This window comes from Arachis stenosperma, chromosome 1 (genome assembly GCF_014773155.1).
Source record: "Arachis stenosperma cultivar V10309 chromosome 1, arast.V10309.gnm1.PFL2, whole genome shotgun sequence".
Classification (NCBI taxonomy): Eukaryota; Viridiplantae; Streptophyta; class Magnoliopsida; order Fabales; family Fabaceae; genus Arachis; species Arachis stenosperma.
The window spans coordinates 120,169,853-120,191,323 of record NC_080377.1 but is presented as its reverse complement, the minus strand read 5'-3'; the positions used below and the strand labels follow the sequence as shown (position 1 = coordinate 120,191,323).

Below are 21,471 nucleotides of genomic sequence, written 5' to 3'. Positions count from 1 at the left end.
TCCTTTTCACCAAACAGAAGAGTCCGTTTGTCACAATTTTAGGATTTGTCATCAGGCCAATATAGTCTAGGTCAAGTACTAATCATTTCTTAAGTAATTTTTGTTCTTGTCTACATAGTATTTGTTAATTTGTATATACTCGTCACCTTAGCAGTGGGGACCTAAATTTAAACTACATGTGCCTTAAAACTTAAGACTGGACTTAGCCCGTGCTATAAAAAATATCAATTCTAGATTTCTAGCCAATATTGTCATGTAGCAATCTTTTAACGCTTCCTATAAAATGCAAGGGACCAAGGGTGACCTAGTCATGCGTATCCACATATAACCATTCACGTTATCCTCAAAAATGGAAAATTTTCTTTAAAACCATATAAAATATAAAAAGATCTCAACAACATTACATGAGTAGACGGATCCCTATTCCCATTATCTTCAGCCGAAAATGGATGAGTAATTAATTAATTATGTTTACTAATTAAAAAAATAAATGCTGACATGGCGACATTCCATTGGTGGGACGGCTTAAACCTCAATAAACGGAAGAAATTCAATTTAACGCAACCAAAGAGTGCGTGGGTGGCGTGACTCTCTGACTTCCAATGAAAAAAGAAAAGAAAAATAACGTAGACCAAAGTCAGAGTTTTAGTTAATTGCAGTAATAACTAATGAGGTGGTTTCGCTGTCTGGCTCTACCTCGATTAAACCGTAATCAACTTCTAAGTTGTAAAATTAAGCTCCCGCTTAACAATAAACACTATCACTAATCAGTAATCACCGCTTCCGTACAAGTACTACTCCACTAGTTACTGTAGTAACAATTATTGTGATTCATTTCATTCTTATCACTGAAAGAGAGAGAAGGAGCATCGTTATCACACGTTTTTCCTCCCCGGGATCACAAACAAGCACAGAATCGGTGTGACTGTAGAAGGAAGCAAAGAAAAAGAAAGGGATGGGTTTCGTGTTTGGGTTGGTGGTGGGGGTAGTGGTGGGGCTCGCCGTCATCGTCGGATTCGTCCGCTCAGAGAATGCTCGCTCCAAGCAGCGATCTCAGCTCGCCGCCACCATCGCCGCCTTCGCCAGGATGTCCGTCGAAGATTCCAGAAAGCTCCTCCCGCCTCAGTTCTACCCTTCTTGGGTCGTCTTCTCCAACCGCCAGAAGTTATGCTCTCTCTTCTTGTTCGTATTCTTTGCATCTGGCAATTAATTAACTCATTCGTTAGACTCTCACACTCTTCACTTTCTTTTCTTGTTTTTGTGTTTGTGTTTCTTCAGTTAACGTGGCTCAACTCGCATCTTACTAAGATCTGGCCCTATGTTAATGAAGTAACTTCAACTTCACTCTCATTATGACTTCTGATTAATGAACATATCTTGGATTTTGGTTCATTAATTTGCCTAATTCATAACTGTTTTGTTTTGTTTTAGTTTCTTTCTATAATTTATTAATGTGGACATGAATCTGGTGGTACTGTTAGGCTGCTTCTGAGCTCATAAAGATGTCGGTGGAACCGATTCTAGAACAATACAGACCCATCATATTGGCTTCTCTCAAGTTTTCCAAGTTTACTCTTGGCACTGTTGCACCACAGTTTACAGGTTTGGAATTTTCTTAATTCAGTCTTTCATTTGCTTCAATTGAAATTTAGAATGGTTATTTGTTTTCTAGAATGTGGACTTCGTGTTTTGTTTGTTTTATGCAATCGTGTTATTCATCTTAGTTTCAAATTTTCTTACTGGAGCTTCTGCTAATGGATGTCATGAAATTTCGCTGTTCTTTAGGGGTTTCTATAATTGAAGATGGAGGGGATGGTGTTACAATGGAGTTGGAAATGCAGTGGGATGGCAATCCAAGCATTATACTTGATATTAAAACTCTGCTTGGTGTTGCACTACCAGTACAGGTGAATGTCTTCACTTTTACTTATTGCGGTGTATCTGATTAGATCTCTTCAAATTAACCGGTTGCCTACTTATTTATTTTGACGTTCATTTCTCCAGTCCTTATATTCAGTTTGCCTGCTAATTTTGCTAATGTATAGAAATGTTTATGATTGAGGCTTTCTAAATTTCAAACATCATTCGTTTACACAAGTCACGATATTAACGATATTAAGTTGATGTATTCATTTAATCATTTCCATCCAAAAATGAAAGAAGGATTGATGCACTCCTTGAACGGTTATAGTTGATTTTGTGTTCTTGCTCCTCTCTCTCGTTTCAGGTAAAAAATATAGGATTTACAGGTGTTTTCAGATTGATTTTTAAGCCACTAGTTGATGAATTTCCTGGTTTTGGAGCCATTAGCTATTCTTTAAGACACAAGGTACGATATTTTTTCTTGAATTTAGGCACTTTCCATGTGTTTCAGTGCATCTGCATTAGTATTAGGCTTCCAATGGTAGTATCCAATGGGGCCAAATGCAATCTTGAGGTTCATTTTCAGTCAAGTTAAACTGAGGTTATATGCTTTTGCAAGATCATCCAAATAATATATAAAAAAAAATGCATTTAGGTGTTTATTAAATTTCTTACATATTAGGCAAGGCTAGGCACAACAGTAAGAGTGTTAATTCTGACTTGATCTGAGGTACTTGCCATGGGAACTGTCTCTTTGCTCATAGCTCGTATATTTAGTGTTCTCAAATACACCCACACTGACTGCATGCAGTGCCTTCATCCCAACATTCTCAGTTTGTCCACTTGCCAAGCCATATTTCTACAAAGACCTGAAAAGCTCAGGAACCTATGTGTAATATATTTAATTTTTCAGAACTTTTAACTTTCAGAAAAACTTGGATTTTACATTGAAAGTCGTTGGCGGTGACATATCAGCAATCCCTGGATTATACGATGCAATTGAGGTTTGAACTGCTACCACCATTTCCAATTCCTGCCTCTAAGATGAATTGGTTATGTGCCTAAAATAAGGTGTTTTATAATAATTAGGTCTACTATATTGTTTCAGGGGGCAATTCGGGATGCTGTTGAAGATTCTATTACATGGCCTGTGAGAAAAGTTGTAACTATCTTGCCTGGAGACTACAGGTATTCAAGTTATAGGAGTACTTTAACTACAAATCAGAAGATACTGTGGTATGATATTGGTTTGCTATATTCCAGATTTTCCATTTTGGTCCTCACTGTATTTTATGGTCCAGTGATCTGGAGTTGAAGCCTGTCGGGATATTAGAAGTAAAGCTTGTGCAAGCAAGGGAATTGACAAACAAGGATATCATTGGGAAATCGGATCCATATGCTGTCTTATACATACGGCCTTTACGTGACAGAATGAAGACTAGCAAGACAATTGTAAGTTAGATTCATCCATCCCTTTTCTGTCTCTATTATATACCATTCTCTTGCAAGCATTTAATTTATTAAATTGTGGAAGAAATAACACTCTTTCTTCTTCTTCCCTGCAGAACAATGATTTGAATCCTATTTGGAACGAACACTTTGATTTTATTGTTGAAGATCAGTCCACTCAGCACTTAGTGGTTAAAATCTTTGATTCTGAAGGTTTACAATCATCTGAATTGATTGGGTGTGCTCATGTCAAGCTTAGTGAACTTGAGCCTGGTAAAGTTAACGATAAGTGGTTGAAGCTGGTTAAGGATTTGGAGATCCAAAGAGATAACAAGAACAGAGGGCAGGTGAGAATTCCTATTTTGTTGGAAAATCTACCATCAGATGACTTTCTAAGAACCTTAGATGATAAATAAAGTCTATTTGAGCCATCATCAACCTATCCTTCTGGGATTGTTAGTTTGTCAATTGTCTTATCTTCCTATATATTATGAGAAAAAATTAGTTTGTTGGCTCCATGCATTGGGTGGTATATACAACAGTTATTCGAAAAATAACTTGGTTGCTTCATGTAGAAATGGGATTATGCACTTTGCAACTGGAGTCTCTTTCTGTGTTTTTTTTATTAAGTGATCCTCTTTCATTCACACTGAGCACTTGTCCATTTTAAACCACAAAGATGTAATATCATTTTTGAAATGTAGATGCTTCTGCTTTCCATAGTTCAAAAACTGAATGGTACTAATCAATAATGTTTGAAATTATATTCATTTTCTTTGTTTGAAAACTTTTGTTTATATAAAAAGAAATGTAAAAAACATATTTTCCACTGTATGTCTGACATAAAAAATAGATTTTGTTTTTCTCTTAATTTTTGTTCTTTATGCTCAGGTACATTTGGAGCTTTTGTACATTCCTTTTGGCATGGAGAATAGCTTTACCAACCCATTTGCTACCAAGTACTCAATGACATCCTTGGAAAAGGTTCTCAAAAGTTCAACAAATGGAATAGAGTCTAATGGAAATGAAAATGAATTTACACAGAAGAGAAAGGAGGTTATTATTAGAGGAGTCCTTTCTGTTACAGTGATATCTGCTGAAGATTTGCCTGCAACCGATCTCCTGGGGAAATCTGATCCTTTTGTTGTTCTTAGTTTGAAGAAAGCAGAAACTAAAAATAAAACCAGGGTATGGTCTTCTCATTTTGATGGACCAAGTACAAAAAGTAACTTGCACTTCAGGATCATTTCGAGAATCATAGAAATGGGTCTGAAACAAATATAGATATGGTTTACGAACTCTATTATACTTACTTTTATATCTTTTTCCTTTACTCTTGGGGTGGATTATGGGGGAATTGTGGATGATATCTAGAATGGTGCATTTCATGTTTTCCGCTGCTTTATATTATTGCAGCTTAGTTAATTATCAATACATTATGAACTTACGTGACCCAGGAAGCTTGTTAAATTCACAGGTTGTCAATGACTGCTTGAATCCTGTTTGGAATCAAACATTTGACTTCGTGGTTGAGGATGGATTACATGATATGCTAATGGTGGAAGTGTATGACCATGACACATTCGGAAAGGTAAAATATATGCACCGTTTGTTCAATTAGTTACCAAGATTGCCCCATTTTTTTATTGTCTCAATGAGTTTAAAGTCAATTGGCTCTAAAGTTTATATACCAATTATGTGTGGACTGACAATGTTGTATCAAGAGCATTAACAGCTGAATGGAGGTTATAAATCTATGGATGTGTCTTCTGCCCACACACAAAAAAAAAAAAGATATGTCAATTTATCATTTTCTGATGGTTGCGCCCTTAATTGATGCAGGATTATATGGGAAGATGCATATTGACGCTTACTAGGGTCATATTGGAGGGGGAATACAAAGAACGTTTTGAGCTTGAAGGTGCAAAATCTGGTTATTTGAATTTGCATCTCAAGTGGATGCCTCAACCAATTTACCGTGATTCTTGAGTTTCTGACACAATATGTAAGTTCATAGAGAATACAGTTGTGCATAACGTAGACCATATTGTCACCAACATACTTCTGCTATTGTATTGTGTATTTTGAATCTTTCTACTGGTTATAATAAGCAATGTACATACTCATCAAACATGGTAAAGATATAAACATTTTTGTACCACATTATCCCTTGAAATCTTCTTGCCCTGTTAATTGCTTTGATCATTAGCTCTAACCTCTATGCCACCGCCTCTTGTCATGCTTATATTTTATCGACCTGCTGTTTTCTGTCCAACGTCATATACACATCCAAAACAATTTTGTGAAACCTAAAATCGATTTCTATTTATAAAATAAACTTTTGCCATCTTTTCATATACTTTGATATCATTATAGCTAAAGGAAAAAAAATCTTTAAAAGGCCACGATCTCATTTAAAATTGCTATTCTATTCAGCCACCTACAAAACTGTGGTATCAGATTTGATTATTGACAATAACTAAAATTGTGAGAGAAACAAAAATTTATATATAGGTATAAATCTTGCTGAGTACTGAAACTGAAATCATAATAATAATAATAATAAAAAAAGCAGTTGAATTGAATTTTATATGCAAGTCCCCGTTACATTACACTTGAAGTAAGGTAATTATACTTTGACGCATAACGTTGATTATTTTCCCTCCATCCCTCGGTCCTCATCTCCAAATAGTAACACATTGATGAAAACAAGTCTCGGACTGGTGACTTGATCATCCTTCTACTTAATAGTACGCACTATTTATTAATTTGGTTTAGGCTTTTTCCTCTTCAGCTGCAATCTTGTGATCTAACAATCATTAGCATGATAAGCACACGCTTATTACATTTCCAGAGACCTGTATTTCACTCATCCCAAAACTATTGAGCAGAATATACTAGTGAGCGAGCGTTTATGACACTATTTTTCTTCACTACCCCCAACACATGCATTCTTCAAGCTACTCTCTTAGATGGTGGTAATTGTATCTGCATCAAATAGCCTCACTAGAAGATGCTTGTTCAGCTTTCTTCTCCTATGACTTCCCCTGTAAATACAAGAAAATGGGAATTATCATATGGCTCTAACATAAAGCTTTAACATAATAAGCCTCGTAACAAGAAGATGCATCAATCATTTACAGATTAGTGAAAAATGAACCTACCAATACTGGTTATGCAACACGAATGAGTCAGTTTTGACTTTCTTGCCATCATCATTGCGATTCCAGTGGTAGACAGCATGGGTCCTATTCATTATCTCCAGAGTGGAGTGTCCATAGCTGGCTTCTCGAAACGCAGAGTATTGAGGCTGTGGTTCGGTAAACCTTATCCAATAAAAGGTTTGAAAAGTGAAAATCACATTACATCATTGATAAAACGATTACAACGGACACGAACCTTGAAGAGATTAACTAGAAATGAAAGCAAATATTAAGTGATCTTTTTTGAACAAGATTAGCTGCCTATACTGGACAAAGTCAAAGCAATTTACTCACCTTGAAGCAAGACCTTCTTGATTTCCTCCATCTCCAACTGTTATGTAAAGAGGTGCTGATTTGTCCGGTACGGGATACCGGTGACCGCTGGTGATGTTGTAGTCAACATTGGAGTAACGATACTGAAAAAGCGGGCAAAAAAAATTGACTATTGAGAATATAGTAAGATATCACAAGGATACAACACTTTAAGTATAATTTACTTTTTTCTGACGGGAAAATATCAATATTCTCTATCCTAAACTGCTAGTATCTCCAAAATCACGTATTCACATGCCATCTATGCTCTGTGTAGTGCAAGGACAAAAACCATATCAGGGAAAGAAAAAAGGGTAGAAACTGTACCGATCTTTCATAAGCATGAACATGACCAGCAAAGATCACATCAACTTTATGATCGATGAACCAGCTCTCGAAAGCTGCTCGCATGCTTTCACCCTCCATGTAATGCGCTTCATTACTGTTGTAGAGTGGCACATGCATTAGAACAATGAGCCAAGGTGTCTTCTCCCGATCAACTCGCTTGAGCTCATCTTTGAGCCAAGTCCACTGAGGTGTGTACTTCACTGTCATGAAATATCAATATTGTTAGGAATATATATATATATACACACACATACACATACAGTACACTGTACAATAACATTTTGAAAAAGAACAGCAAGTACAGCAAAAGATCACAGTTCTTTTGCAACTAGTACAGATGGGCTCTTACTTACAGAAAATTTTCAAGTGTACCGTCATATCGGTGTTTCACTGATTTTTAACCGTTAATCTTAATTATAAAAAATATATATAATATATATAATTAAGATCAACGATTAAAAATCACTGAAATATCGATACGACGGTATACTTGAAAACTTTCCCTTACTAAATGATATTTCTAAGGCCGAAAAAACAAAAAAGTGGGTCACCAACATTGTTAAAGATAAACTAATAACTAATCAGGTCACTTTCTTTTAAGTGATCAAGAGGACATTTTTTTCGTAAATTTAGAATGAAGATAGAAGCATTTGCTCCTTATTGCTCTACATCATGCATGTTTCACCTAACACATGCTTTTTATGGTTATGAACACTATGAAACCAAAGTTGCAAAACTATGTACTAGAATATAGCAGATAACCAGCTTCTTCCTTTTTTTTTTTTTTTTTGTCAGTGAGAGATTAGGGATTTCGTGACATCATAGATACATAGCATTTTTCATAACAGTGTGGTTCAAGATGACATATAGACAGATAATCAACATGTACAGAAAATCAATAAATAAATGAAAGAGGAGATTTGTTACCAAAAGGTGAATAGCTGGATATCACAATAATATGAGCAGATGCACGCCGGATTGCATACCAGAGGGGGTTGCTGCTTTTGGAGGCCAAATAAGGAGTAGGAAATCGGTTAAGAAAATTCCTGAAAGGAACAACTTCTCCCTGAACATGTATATTGAGGAATATTAGGCCAGGTCCATAACATCCAATGCAAAGATGTTGAAATTTTGAAACATTTGCAACAAGAGAAAATGGAAGTCTTATAATTTAGAAACATTTGAAACATTTGCAACAAAGCTCTTGAAATTTACTTTATCAACACAAAACTATTGGGTCTGAGCAACAAAACAGTTGATGGCTTTTTCTGTATAAAATAAGTTTTAATCATATTAAATTTGCTACAAAACCACAGAAAATAGCAAGGGTGGCACGAAACAAAGAAGACATCTAGCTCAAACCATAGTTTGCATTTAGTAAATAAGCATGCATCAATATCAGTTCAGCTTTGCGATGTAAGAGAACATCACTGGAAAATAAAATATGATTCTATCGGTAAAAATCACACATCACTCAAGAAAATGATCACACAGTTCCCCTGTTCCAGACATGGTAGTTTAGTCGTAGGATAGAGTGCACTTTTTCACATACCCTCCAATAGATAAAAGAGAAAAGGGCTACAATTAGAGTTTACCATTCTATAGGTGCATAAAGTAATCACTTCATTTTACTCTACTAGTGCAGAAAAGAATAACCAATACTCATCCCAGACTCAGGTTAGTACTCTACCATATAGGGCATGTAATCTATTTCATGATTTCCAGCAGACCAAATCCATGGTTGATATGCTGTACTTTTTTCAACGAACCGGCCCCATGTATCCCACCGCTGACCAACATCATTGTACTGATACCTATCAGCATAAGAAAGATCCCCAACAAACAGCACAGTCTCAGCTCCGCTCTCAATGTAGTGATCAAGTGTGGAAAGCGAATTAAATGTCTGGCCCAAATCACCTGCAATGTGCATACAATAATTTATTTATGAATGACTCTAAAATCCAGGATATAAAAACCATGTTGTAGTTGAACAAACATGGGGAAAAAAAAAAGACAACTTACCAATGATTCCAAATTTGTAGGGAGCATCTGGCCCCACTTTGGGAGGTGTTTTGAACCAAAAATCTCGAGAAGAATCACCACTTCCTATTCTGTAATAGTATTTAGTGTCATACTGAAAAGGGGAGATCAATGAAAATTAAATGAACAAAAGCTACAATGTGAGATGACAATTATACAAAAATAGTGTAATCTTATGAAAGTTAAAACACATGACAAGAGCTGGATTTTCGTTCTCAATTTTTAATTTTGACACTGCAATGGAATGCCGCTGATGATAGTTCTACTTTCCAATTTGATCAAAATATTACCTCAAGATCTTCAATAAGGCACTGATGAATGAAACCAGACTTGTATTGATAGAAAGTGTAGTTTGTAAATGAACCATCTGCAGAATCTTGAAGTTTATTCTCTGATGTTCCATATTGCACTTTGCAGGATCCTGGTTCATCAGTTGTCACCCAGGAGATGATCACTGCTTTTCCATCATAGTCACCTTGGGTGATATGTACCTAAACAGATTTAATTAAGGCAGCGAGTCATTAGCTTATAACATTATCATCATTAATATTATTTCAAAACTTACTTGTTGAGGTGCATTGTAACCCTTTGGAACTGCAAATGCTTCATGGTCGAGGGGGATGTCGGTGGATGGATACTCTGAGCGAACGAAAGAGCTTGTGATCCTGGCACTCCCATCTTTGACAGAGCTGAGGAACACAAAGGAAGCTAGGAAAAAATGAAGCAACATCGTTGTAGCTGGTGAAGCAACCCTTGGCTTTAGTCCTTTACCAGCCTCAGAGCTTAAACTACATGCATTCAAAAACCAAATGAAATTCATTTTTAACTGTACAGTAATACAGTGTTAAAGAGTTTGTTAAGTTCATGTTGAATTTAGGTCTGGGAATGACTTGCTTTAGATGCTGTCGAAATATAATCCTTTTCTACAGAATTCTCTCGAGACTGTAATTAGTTAGATTTGGTTAGCATTTCCTTGAATCCACTAAAGAGAAGGTGCAATGAGCTATGAATTAGAGAAAAGGTAGCATTTTTTCCAACTGAGATGCAGAAAGCAATTCCTGAATCCCTAACTAATAATAATACGAATATGAGGGAGGCAAGAGAGTAAGCATTTTTTAGAAGCAAAGGCGGGTGAGGTTGAATAAACATTCCATGTCGAAAACAGAGATAATCGCAATCATTGAAGAAAGAATAATTAAAAGGAATGAGAGGTATTAATGAGGGTTATGACTTCATTGAAGATGCTATTTCGATCCTAGAATTGCATATCAGTGATTAGGAAAAACGCGGAGAGGGAGGGCGAGGAGGTTACCTTTGGATCAAAGAAGCATTTGCAGAGAAGATGTAGAAGAATGAAGAAGTAGAAGGAGTGTATTAAAAGGGAAGAGGAAGAATTGAGAAGCCTTCAAGCCCTCTGGTTTTGGGCTTTAGGTCGGTGTAAGGTATTGGGGACCGGAATGTCGCACGAGCAAGTGGTTAACGTGAAACGAAGGATAGCACACGCGCCTCCTTCTCATTCGTCCAAACTTTCCGGCTTACTCTGTCTCATTCCCTCTCTTAAATCTTACTTTTTTTCATCATTGCTGATTGTCATGGTCAAATTTTAAAAAGTTATATTTAGGGTCATTCACTTAAATAAATTATTTCACCCTTAATATTACGTAAATACATTATTTTTAAATTCAATACACAAATACATTGCTTCACGTATTTATATAAATTGCTATTGGCAGTAGCGATTTACAAGTGAAGAGAAACTGCTAGTACCAACCACAATTTACGTACAGAATGGGTTGGTCGTAAATCGTTACTGTTAGTAGCGATTTATATGCGTTTGTGTGTGATAGTAAACCGCTAGAGCCTGTAGCGGTTTACGTTAAGTATGGCTGAATGGGCTGCCTATATAAACTATAAAGGGGCCAAATGTGGAGAGGTAGAGTGTTATTCACAAATGGAGGTGGATAATAGCTTTGTGGCTCTTGTCCACTGCTATGGAAAAATTCAAAAGAGCAAAAAGTATGGTGTGAAATTTACAGATAGAGAACCGCTTAGTATTTTTATCCGATCGTCGAGTACATTGACAGAGATTAAGCTAAGCATATTACAGAAGGTCGGTACTAGTGGGACGAAGTGGGTAAAAAAGTTGTTTTACAAGATTTTCATTGCCGTTGTGTCAACTGGTGTGAGATATGAGACCTTCGTGATAGGGTCGGATGAAGACCTGCAGGTCTTGTTTCACTGTAGGCATAGTTTTCCGGAGGTGAGGATACCTGAACTGCTTGCGAAGTTGGAAGATGGTGTGGAGAGCTCCGGGGCATCGGCACCGAATCCTCAGTCGACCACAGTCGGTGGTGCCTCGACATCGATGCCTGTGGTAGCAGCGACACTTCCGATTCCTGAGCCCGAACATGCTGGGGTTGTTCATGCATGTGTGGCTGCTGTTGTCCCTGATTTTGAATTTGAGGCCGGACCGGATCGAGTTGAGAATGCGCTGTATGACGATGATTCAGATGAGGAGCCGGTCGATATCGGTGGAGATAGTGATGATGATATTCCAAGAGGTACACGTACAACCCATGGAGGTTCCGGTTCTGGAACACAAGAGTACCCTCCCCACCTGTCGTCTTTGAACTTGGAAGCCATCGGCCAACACCAGAATGTAGAGGCAACATTCGATGGGCAGGGGATGCATGATGGGACACCTTTGACTGAATTTCAGATTGGGTAATCATTCCAGAGTAAGGAGAAAGCCGTCCTGAGCGTTAAAGATTACAGCATTCGGCATGGAGTTGAGTACAAGGTTTTGGAGTAAGACAATCTGAAATACCAAAGGAGATGCAAGGAGTTTGGTAACGGGTGCACGTGGTTGATTCGGATAGTCATGCGGAAAAGGAAGGGCACATGGGAAGTTAGGAGGTACAACGAACCAAACACGTGTATGGCCACATTGATATCGAGCGACCACAAGCAGCTTGATTATCATGTCATCTATGCGAGAATCTTTCCATTGGTTAGAGCTGATGCGTCCGTGTCGATTAAGGTGTTGCAAGAGGCAACGAAAGCGACATATGATTTCAGGCCTAGTTATCGGAAGGTGTGGTTGGCGAAGCAGAAGGCGGTAGCGCAGATCTATGGCGATTGGGAGGAATCATATGCGGATCTGCCCCACTGGATCCTTGGGGTCAGATCCACCATGGACGGTTCCATTGCTCTGCTAAAGACCTCCCCGGTTAGAGTGGGTGACCAGGTTGATGAAGATAGAGTCTACTTTCATCGCATGTTTTGGACATTCCCTCCATGTATTGAGGCATTCCGCCACTGTAAGCCACTCGTAAGCATCGACGGAACACACCTGTATGGAAAGTATGGCGGGACATTGTTGTTGGCGATTGCTCAGGATGGTAACTCGAATATTTTGCCTGTTGCGTTTGCACTTGTGGAGGGGGAAAATGCGGAGCCTTGGTCATACTTTCTATCCAATCTTAGAAGACATGTTACTCCACAGCAAGGTATTCTCGTGATCTCTGATAGACACAACGGCATCAAGGCTGCACTGGAGTCCCCCGATAGTGGTTGGCGACCTCCCCATGCTTATCGGGCATTTTGTATTCGGCATGTTGCTGCAAATTTTGCCCTTACTTTCAAGGGGCAGGATGCGAGGAGGTGGCTGGTAAATGTCGCTTATGCAAAGACGGAAGCGAAATTTGACTATTGGTTTGATATAATGAGGACAGAGAACCCGGCCATGTGTGATTGGGCAAACAGGATAGAGAATAAGAGGTGGACACAGCACAAGGACGGGGGGGAGACGATATGGTCACATGACGACCAACATTTCTGAGTGTGTGAACTCTGTTTTGAAGGGAACAAGAAATCTACCAGTGACGTCCTTGGTTAAGTCGACCTATCTCCGGTTGGCTGAGTTGTTTGTTGTCCGGGGGGGTAGACAGCAGAGGCACAGTTAGTGTCCGGGCACCGGTTTTCGGAGTCACTTGTTAAGGCCATTGAGCGGAACTTGAAGGATTCGAGGTGCTTCACCGTGACTGTGTTAGATAGGCATCAACTTGACTATACAGTGGCTGAGACTACCCCCACGGGCAAATTCTCGTTAGGTAGCTATCGAGTTTCTCTACAGGATCGCACCTGCGACTATGGATACTTCCAGGCGCTGCACTACCCCTGTTGCCATGCCATCGCATGCTGTGCACAGTCACGGCTAGATTGGGCCACTTACGTCGATGAAGTGTACACCATGTCTGAGGTGTTTAAGGTGTATCAGATGTCCTTTGCACCTTGTATTCCAAAGGGGCTTTGGCCCCCGTATGACGGTCCGACTGTGATCCCTGACCCGAGCATGAGACGGGCAAGAGAAGGACGACCACGGTCCACCCACATCCGCAACAACATGGACGAAGCTGACACCAGTCGACCGAAGCGGTGTGGCCTATGCAGGCAGCCCGGTCACACCCGAAGGGGTTGCCCTCAGCGAGGTTCTACCAGCGGCATCTAGATTTATCATGGTTTAGTTCCTTCATATTAGTTTACGTGTCATTTTACCAGTTATCAGTTTAGTTTTTGTTGTTACGAATGTGTCCGTTTGTATCAGTAATGAGTTTTAATTGTGATCAGTTTATTAGTTAACGTTAATTCAAGTAGTTGTTACTCACTTTTCTAGATTTATCATGGTTTACATCCATTATATAAACGATCAATAACCATTAACCAGTAAATGAAATTCTAAAATAACAGTCATCCATAGAAATTAAACATAAAGTCCCTAACGAGTACATAAACCAAAATCCGAAAAAAAATACAACACAACATGCTAATCATCGCGATCATCCCGGGCTGCATCATAAAAAGGACCAAGCAGATGAGATCCCGTCCCACATCGAGTGGGATGCCTGACTCTAGTCGGTCGGGTCGCCTCCTGTCCAACGTCATCAACTGGAGGGTCTAACCCAAACGCAGACTGGGGGGTGCCTCCCATGGTGAACCAAGTATCCAACGGGCTACCTGCAGGCTCGTTTAGATCCACCACATACTGACCCTGATAATCAGGTGGTTGGGAATGCATCTCTGTCATATGTGGCTCGTAAGCTGCGGTATCAAACTGCACATCCGGCATCTGCGGCTGGGCAGGCTGGGCATCAAACTACACATGCGACGTGCCAGCATCATCCCTAATCAACGCGGCAAACTCTACATAAAACTGTGAACTCCCCAACTGATCATCTAAATCCATAGTCATCGTCGGCGTCTCAGGATGAGCATACATGCGCGAGCTGGGCGCAGGCATCGGAGAGTAAGATCTGCTGGTGAATGTCTCGCCTCCAGCCTTATTCGCTGTGTTCCCACTTACTCCACCACCAAACTGGGTGGCACCCGCAGTACCCCTACGTCTGGCACTAGACCGACGAACACGGTGATCGCCCCCATCTCTAGCCTCGTCGCCTGCATCATCCTGCTGCAACTGATCATGTAACCATCGCCACTCTCGACCGGTGTCCCGACCCTCTCTGAAATGCCTCTGGAGGTATCTGGGTGCCCCTGGGATCCGCGAATGCTGCCCCTGGGCTAAGGAACCGATGAACCTCACGGTACCACCAATCTAAGTAATCAGCAGAGGGACTGGGATCTGCCACTCGGTCAATGGCAATGACTGCATCAAGTCTGTTCCCCCAGTGTAAATGCCAGGCCTAATAGTAATGAGGGAACCACCTATCTCCTCCCCTTCCGTCCTTAGCATGCAGCCAGTCTATGTTCAAAGCATCCTCGGGGATATATTGCACTCCACCCAACTGTGGGACAACCCTATCAACCTGATGCCACTCGATGACCGCAAAGTATATCAAAGTAGTGACCGCTCGCCATATGCAACTTTGCTTCTCTGTAAGGATCTCCGGATGGACCACGGCAAGTACATCAAGCGCGGAGTAGGGCTCCCATACAATCTGAAAATTCAGAATTCATCAGACATTACCACAACAAGTATATATCTAGCAGCCACTCGAGAGCAAACCACAAACGAAACCCTAACTAGTATAATACTTACATCACGAGCGGTCAAGCGATCCAATGCAAGCCGATAGCTTAGGACCCTCTGTTCCTTGCCATCGTTCGGAGGTAAGTAAGCAGACCACCTAAATGTAAATCATATGAAACACAAACTTAAAAAACCGCCCATGAAATTTTTAAGCATTAAAAAACATAACCCATACCTGGATGCCAGCGAAAAAGAGAAAACCTCAAACTCGGACGGCCTCAACGACGAAAACCGCCAGAATATCCAACTCTGTAGCAACTGGAAGGGACCCGCAAGGTTAGTCACATTTCTGTTCGCTACCCGACACATGCATCGGTACTACCAAGCCAAAGCGGCCGACCCCCAGCTATACCTCCCCATGTCATCAAGATTTGCCACAAATGGCAACCACCGTATATGTACCCGGTTCGCACTATTGTCACCAAATAACTGAGTGGATAACAACATCATGATGTACGCACGTGCGTAGATGCGGACAATCTCCTCGGTCGCATCTGGTGGTAGCACCCTAAACCTCTCGTGGAACCATGTAAAGTGTACCATCATCTGCTTGACCTTATTCGGTGGTGGCCGCTCACCGAATAGGTCCTCAAACCACTCCCAGGCTAGTTGGCCACTCTCCATGTATTTCTCAAACTCACCGAGGTAACCATTCACAGCCTCCCCATCCACAGGCAGCCCTAGCTGAAATGCCACGTCTTGCAATGTCACTGTGCACTCTCCGAAAGGCATATGGAACGTATGCGTCTCAGGACGCCACCTCTCAACGAACGCACTAACCAATGGCTCATCCAACCAGAACCATTGGCTGTTTAGCCTGGCCAAATGGTACAATCCAGCCCTCTCTAAATACAGGATGATCCTTTCATGCATGGGCATATTCTGTTGCCGTCTCACATTGTATATACACCTACTGGGCTGCAGAGAACATGAAAGAAATACAGGGTACAATTAAATTCTCCTATCCATACAAAAATTCGTCTATCCAACAGTAACAAATATCTTAAACCATCAACAAATAATGAACCGGTAAACAGATTAATCTATGAACCCTATAACTAACTCGTCAAAAAATATGTAGGCTTCAAATTATAAAAACTAATTACAACAGTAAAAATAACAACACACATACTTGAATAAATAACCGCCAGAATTATAAAAATATTAAAAAACTTTAAAATAAAAAACTCCATATCATACAAATACACTAACCGAACTAAAATAAATCACGAACGTCAACTGTCCCTTTCCCTTACCCTAAACCAACAACATGTAGAGTAACATTCATTGAAGGGAACTAAATTCAGCTAACTAGTCATATTTATAACTTAACAAAAAAAATTCAAAATAATAACCCAAACCGATTAAACTAACATCCTAGCATGCGAAGCCTAATTTCAAACTAGAGGGATTAATCTATAAATTCTAGTTCATCTACCTTACATACCATTTTTCTAACTAAAAAATGCTAAGCCAAAAAAAAAAATTATTAACTAACCTCGTCACCATAAAACCGGCAATATGCGCAATACCGTTCAGTCGGTAGAAGCTCCTTCTGTCTGCCATGATAACTCGCCGGAGGTCGCCGCTGAGATACCTCGGACCCGCTCTCAACTTGCTCTGACCTCTCTTTAGAATTTTCTCTCTCTAAAAAACCTCACCAACCCTCCAAATGAATAATCCGCGGCTACCACCACGGTTTATATAGGCAGCCATCCTACACGTAAACCGCTATAGGCTCTAGCGGTTTACGCACGCACACCAACACACGTAAACCGCTGCTGCCAGCAGCGGTTTATGACCAACCCATATCACACGTAAACCGCAGTAGGTACTAGCGATTTCTGTTCACCTGTAAACCGCTACTGCCAGTAGCAGTTTATATAGATACGTGAATCAATGCATTTGCGTATTGGATTTGGAAACAATGTATTTGCGTAATATTGAGGGTGAAACAATTTATTTAAGTAACTTGCCCTTATATTTAATAGTATTTATATATTTTTTTGAAATGTTTAAGAATGTTTTAAATGGTTTTAAAATATTTTAAAAAGTTTTAAAATATTTTAGAAAATCTAAAAAATTTTAAAAGATCATAGAGTAATTTAAAAGAGTCAGAATGTATATATAGAAGTATGAAAAATAATATGAAATAATTTAAAAGTATTTAAAAAATTATGGTAAGATAGATATTTGTAATGAAAGTTCTGAATGATTAACCTGAACCGTTGATTAGATTTAATTTTAAACATTCATTAAGAAGGTGTGGCTATAAATAGGAGGTGAGAGTTAGAGTTTTGGTGTGTAAGTCATGTGTGAATCATTTGTAACAAACACTTGAGTAATAAAGTGTTTTTTTCTACCAAAACTTCTTTTTCTCTTGTGTTCTATTGTATTCTTAACTTTCTTGCTAAATATTGAGGGTTATGTTGACTTGTCTTAATTCAAGAAGTTGAGTAAGTTCGAGTAATGGTATGGTAACGTTGAAGTGTCTTCAAGGGACTGACCCACGCACACGTCAAATACACAAAATAAAAATATTTTAATTTGTGAAATGCTGACATGTAAATGACATGGTGAATTTTCAGATAGTCATATATATTTGGTTAAACGAGTTAAATTTTAAAGTAGTTATTGAATTTGCAATTGAACTTTGAATTCGTCCTTAAATTTAAAATTATTTCAAATTTATTTTGAATTTAACAACTATCATTCTTGAGGTATTTTTTTGTAATAGATTGATGACGCAGTTAGATGAAAACCATACTAAACTTGTAAATGTCGTTCTTTTCTATCTGATCTCTAAATACAACTGAAACGATATTGTTTTAAGTATTGAGAGAGATTTAATACGTTGGTATTATTGTGCCTCTGTCTCTCACGGAGTCTCTTTTTTTTTCTAATCCTTGCAGCTATTTTGCAGTTGTCAGTGTCCCCACTGCAACAGCAATTTTTCAACTTGAAATCTTTGGCTCAAATAAACACTACAATTGTATCACATTTGGAGCTCTCAACCTCTCATGCTCTATCTTTCTTCTTCCTTTCCGTATTCGATCTCCACTCCATTCATTGCCACCTTGTCACTCCTAAAATCAACTTCTCTCTTTTCAACGAGAGCATTTGATCTCGCCATCAGAATTATCCCCATCCCTGCTACTCCAAGTCCTCTTCCATCGACCGCTGATGTTGTATAGCTAGCCTCCTCTCCGCTGTTAAGCTATCTTTTCTCTTCTTTTCAATGATTGTTGATTGTCTACTCTACTTTTCTTTATATACATCATCATCTTTTTTCATAAATATTCGTCAAAAAATATATTAGGGGCGAATTTAGAATAATTTTAAGTTTAAAAAATGAATTCGAAGATCGATTGTAAATTTAAAAACTACATTATAGTTTAATTCTAATTAAACATATAAAACTATTTAATAATTTATAATACCATTTTATAAAAAAAATGTCATCATAAAAATATTTATCTTTTAATTATTGTTATTGACTTATTATTTTTTTGTCAATAATATTATTTTTATTTTTGGATATTCATCAATGTTGCATTTTTTTGTTCTGTATGGGAATAATGTTGCATTTTTTAAAGATAAACATATATGTGAATTTTTATTTTTCTGTAAACACAAGATTTAATACATGTATCTCTTCTATGGAACTTAAAAAAAACACGGCAAAAACTAAAAAAAAATTCTTTTAAAATGACAAATTAATAAAATAATAAAATAATATTTTAATCATTTTTGAATTTGTAACTTTTATTATTTGTGAATTTTATTATCTTAATTCAATGATGATTAATGATATACTTTTTTTTCTAAAATGACAATACTAACTTTAGAAAATAAAAAATTAAAAAATTTAATATAATAATAATAATAATAATAATAATAATAATTTATTAGTGAATGGCCCTTAGCCTATCAAATCTGAAAAATACTGTAATAACAAGTATAATAATCCGCGTCATGCACGTGATAAGATTGAAATTATAATTTTAAGTTGTTTTATTAAAATTAATTTGAATTATAATAATTTGACTAATAAAAAAGTAACATGTTATGCATTGTTCGTTTTTTCTTAATCTAGTGTTAAGTATATCAACTCTAAAATAATTATTAATCAGTTTTAATAATTTATTTTTTTCAATAAATTAGACATATATACTTAATGTGACCATAAATAATCTATTAATACTTTTCACCAATAAATTTTTATATGTTATTTTACACCGTGAAGTAAGAATATATCAAAATCAACTTAAATTGAACAATAAATTATTAGAGAATTCTAATGCACAAAGTTCTCTAATAAATAATAAATAATTTAAAACTACTAATATTTATTTAATACACCATATGCTAATACTAAGAGTATTTTTTAAAAAGATATATTCGTAAAAATAGATATAATATGATTACAAATATAACATAAACAAATATGTTAAATAAAAAGTTAAACCAATATGCTTACCAATGCCTTTATTAAATTTTGCAAATTGGAGAATAAATATATATTCGGTTGTTTGGTGATCACATAGATAATTGAATAATTGAGTTGTAAATTGATCTCATAGTGTGCACCTTATTTTTTCCCATTTCTAAATAAAAGCAAGAATTAAGTGAAATAAGTAGTAATATATAATGAAAATGATAAAATATTTTGCATATGTATAGATAATTATTACAAAACAAAATCTTATTGTGAAATATTAAAATTTCACATACTCCAAATCATGAAGATCAACCACAATATAATGATCACTTCTTCCTATTTTTGATATTGATATAAGCTCTTCTTTTTCGGTCAAGAGTCCAATAACATCTAATTGAAAAAAAATGAATTAAAAGTATTAAATTAAGGACAAATAAATGAATAATATAATAAATTACTTATAAATTAAAGAAAATTTATCAATTTATTTTATATTAAACGATAAAACTAACAATATATTAATAAAAGGATATACCTTTAAAAAAGTCGCAATACAATTTTAAACATTTGCATAAATAAACTATTAAAATTTATATTATCGATAAAATGATGCTATTATATGATTTCTTTGCAAAAATTGAAAAATTTTTTTGTGTAGATTAATACAAATTAACTACGTACCAAATAAGTTGGATTATTCATTTGTTTGTTTCAATATATCAACATGAGCAAAAAAATTGAAATGATTGTCAAGAATTTTACGATCATCGACCGTATTTATTATACGTGATTCCTTCTTAAAAGTTACTCTACATACGTGTGCAGTCGGAATATAAATTTTGCTTGATTCCTCAATCACAAAATCTGAGAAGACATAGACCTTTTCCTCAATCAGTTTATTCTCAAACATCTTTGCCAAATAATTCTTGATTGAAGAATGAATTTTATCACACTGTAAAACAAATTAAATATAAAAACTATTAGCACTTATAAAGCTATTAAATGGCACTGTCTTTAATTGCAATGGTTTACTTATCAAATAAATTTAAAATACGAACAAAAAAATTTATAAATTGGACCTAACATCACTTGAAAGAATCATGAAAAATAATCAACCAACTTTAACATCCATTAGAACTATTTCTATGTAAGCCGTCTTGTTCTTGTCAAATTTGGATGAGACTTTCCATAACCTTATAATTCTTGCCTTTATTTTCTAAACTTTTTCATCACATAATCTACCATAAGTAATACTATTAATAGAATCGTAGCTAGCAGCCATTAGGTATGAAAAATAAAAAATAGAAAAAGAACAATGTGTGAATTATGAATTCTCTAAATGATAAATAATTGTAAAAATTCAAAATATATATATATATATTATACACGGTAATAATTAGCCAATATTTTCAATAGAGATACTTGCTACAATTAGGTGAAAATTATGCTATTATATTTTATTATTAACCTTTATGATTAATTCAATGAAAATACTTACTCAATATATATGTTATCTACATTAATTATATGCTAATATTTCTAGAGCTAAAAGAGGAGATATAAAAATAAAATAATTAATGAATAAAAATAAGAGTAAAAAATAAAATATATTAATTAAAATTCAATTTGTTAAATAATTGATTTTGTATCCATGCAATATAATTTCATAAAAATGTTATGAATCACAATCGTTTTATACCACAAAAGAAATATTATATGTAGTTTTTAGTAGATAAAAATAGTTATAAAAATTAATTATTAATATTGAT

The 21,471-nt window shown here is 36.6% G+C and overlaps 3 protein-coding genes across 3 annotated transcripts; 2 read left to right on the top strand and 1 right to left on the bottom strand.

Moving 5' to 3' along the window:
• Window positions 1–646: 646 nt before the first annotated feature.
• On the top strand, window positions 647–5,499 carry LOC130968841 (synaptotagmin-5). Its single transcript, XM_057894319.1, has 12 exons — window positions 647–1,168; window positions 1,282–1,329; window positions 1,482–1,602; window positions 1,786–1,907; window positions 2,228–2,329; window positions 2,793–2,867; window positions 2,972–3,051; window positions 3,165–3,315; window positions 3,429–3,659; window positions 4,204–4,500; window positions 4,790–4,903; window positions 5,155–5,499. Exons 1-12 carry the CDS (start codon window positions 956–958, stop codon window positions 5,299–5,301), a joined length of 1,701 nt encoding a protein of 566 aa, XP_057750302.1. The 5' UTR covers window positions 647–955; the 3' UTR covers window positions 5,302–5,499.
• A 298-nt stretch (window positions 5,500–5,797) lies between these two features.
• Window positions 5,798–10,764, bottom strand: LOC130968850 (bifunctional purple acid phosphatase 26). Its single transcript, XM_057894328.1, has 10 exons — window positions 10,528–10,764; window positions 9,781–10,003; window positions 9,506–9,706; window positions 9,198–9,309; window positions 8,866–9,092; window positions 8,103–8,241; window positions 7,155–7,375; window positions 6,810–6,931; window positions 6,477–6,638; window positions 5,798–6,359 (listed from the first exon to the last, which is right to left on the bottom strand). The coding sequence occupies exons 2-10, from the start codon at window positions 9,943–9,945 to the stop codon at window positions 6,281–6,283; spliced, it is 1,428 nt and encodes a 475-aa protein (XP_057750311.1). The 5' UTR covers window positions 9,946–10,003; window positions 10,528–10,764; the 3' UTR covers window positions 5,798–6,280.
• Window positions 10,765–12,096: 1,332 nt separating this feature from the next.
• On the top strand, window positions 12,097–13,725 carry LOC130932773 (uncharacterized). The gene is made up of 2 exons (XM_057862190.1): window positions 12,097–12,972; window positions 13,162–13,725. Exons 1-2 carry the CDS (start codon window positions 12,097–12,099, stop codon window positions 13,723–13,725), a joined length of 1,440 nt encoding a protein of 479 aa, XP_057718173.1.
• Window positions 13,726–21,471: the final 7,746 nt, after the last annotated feature.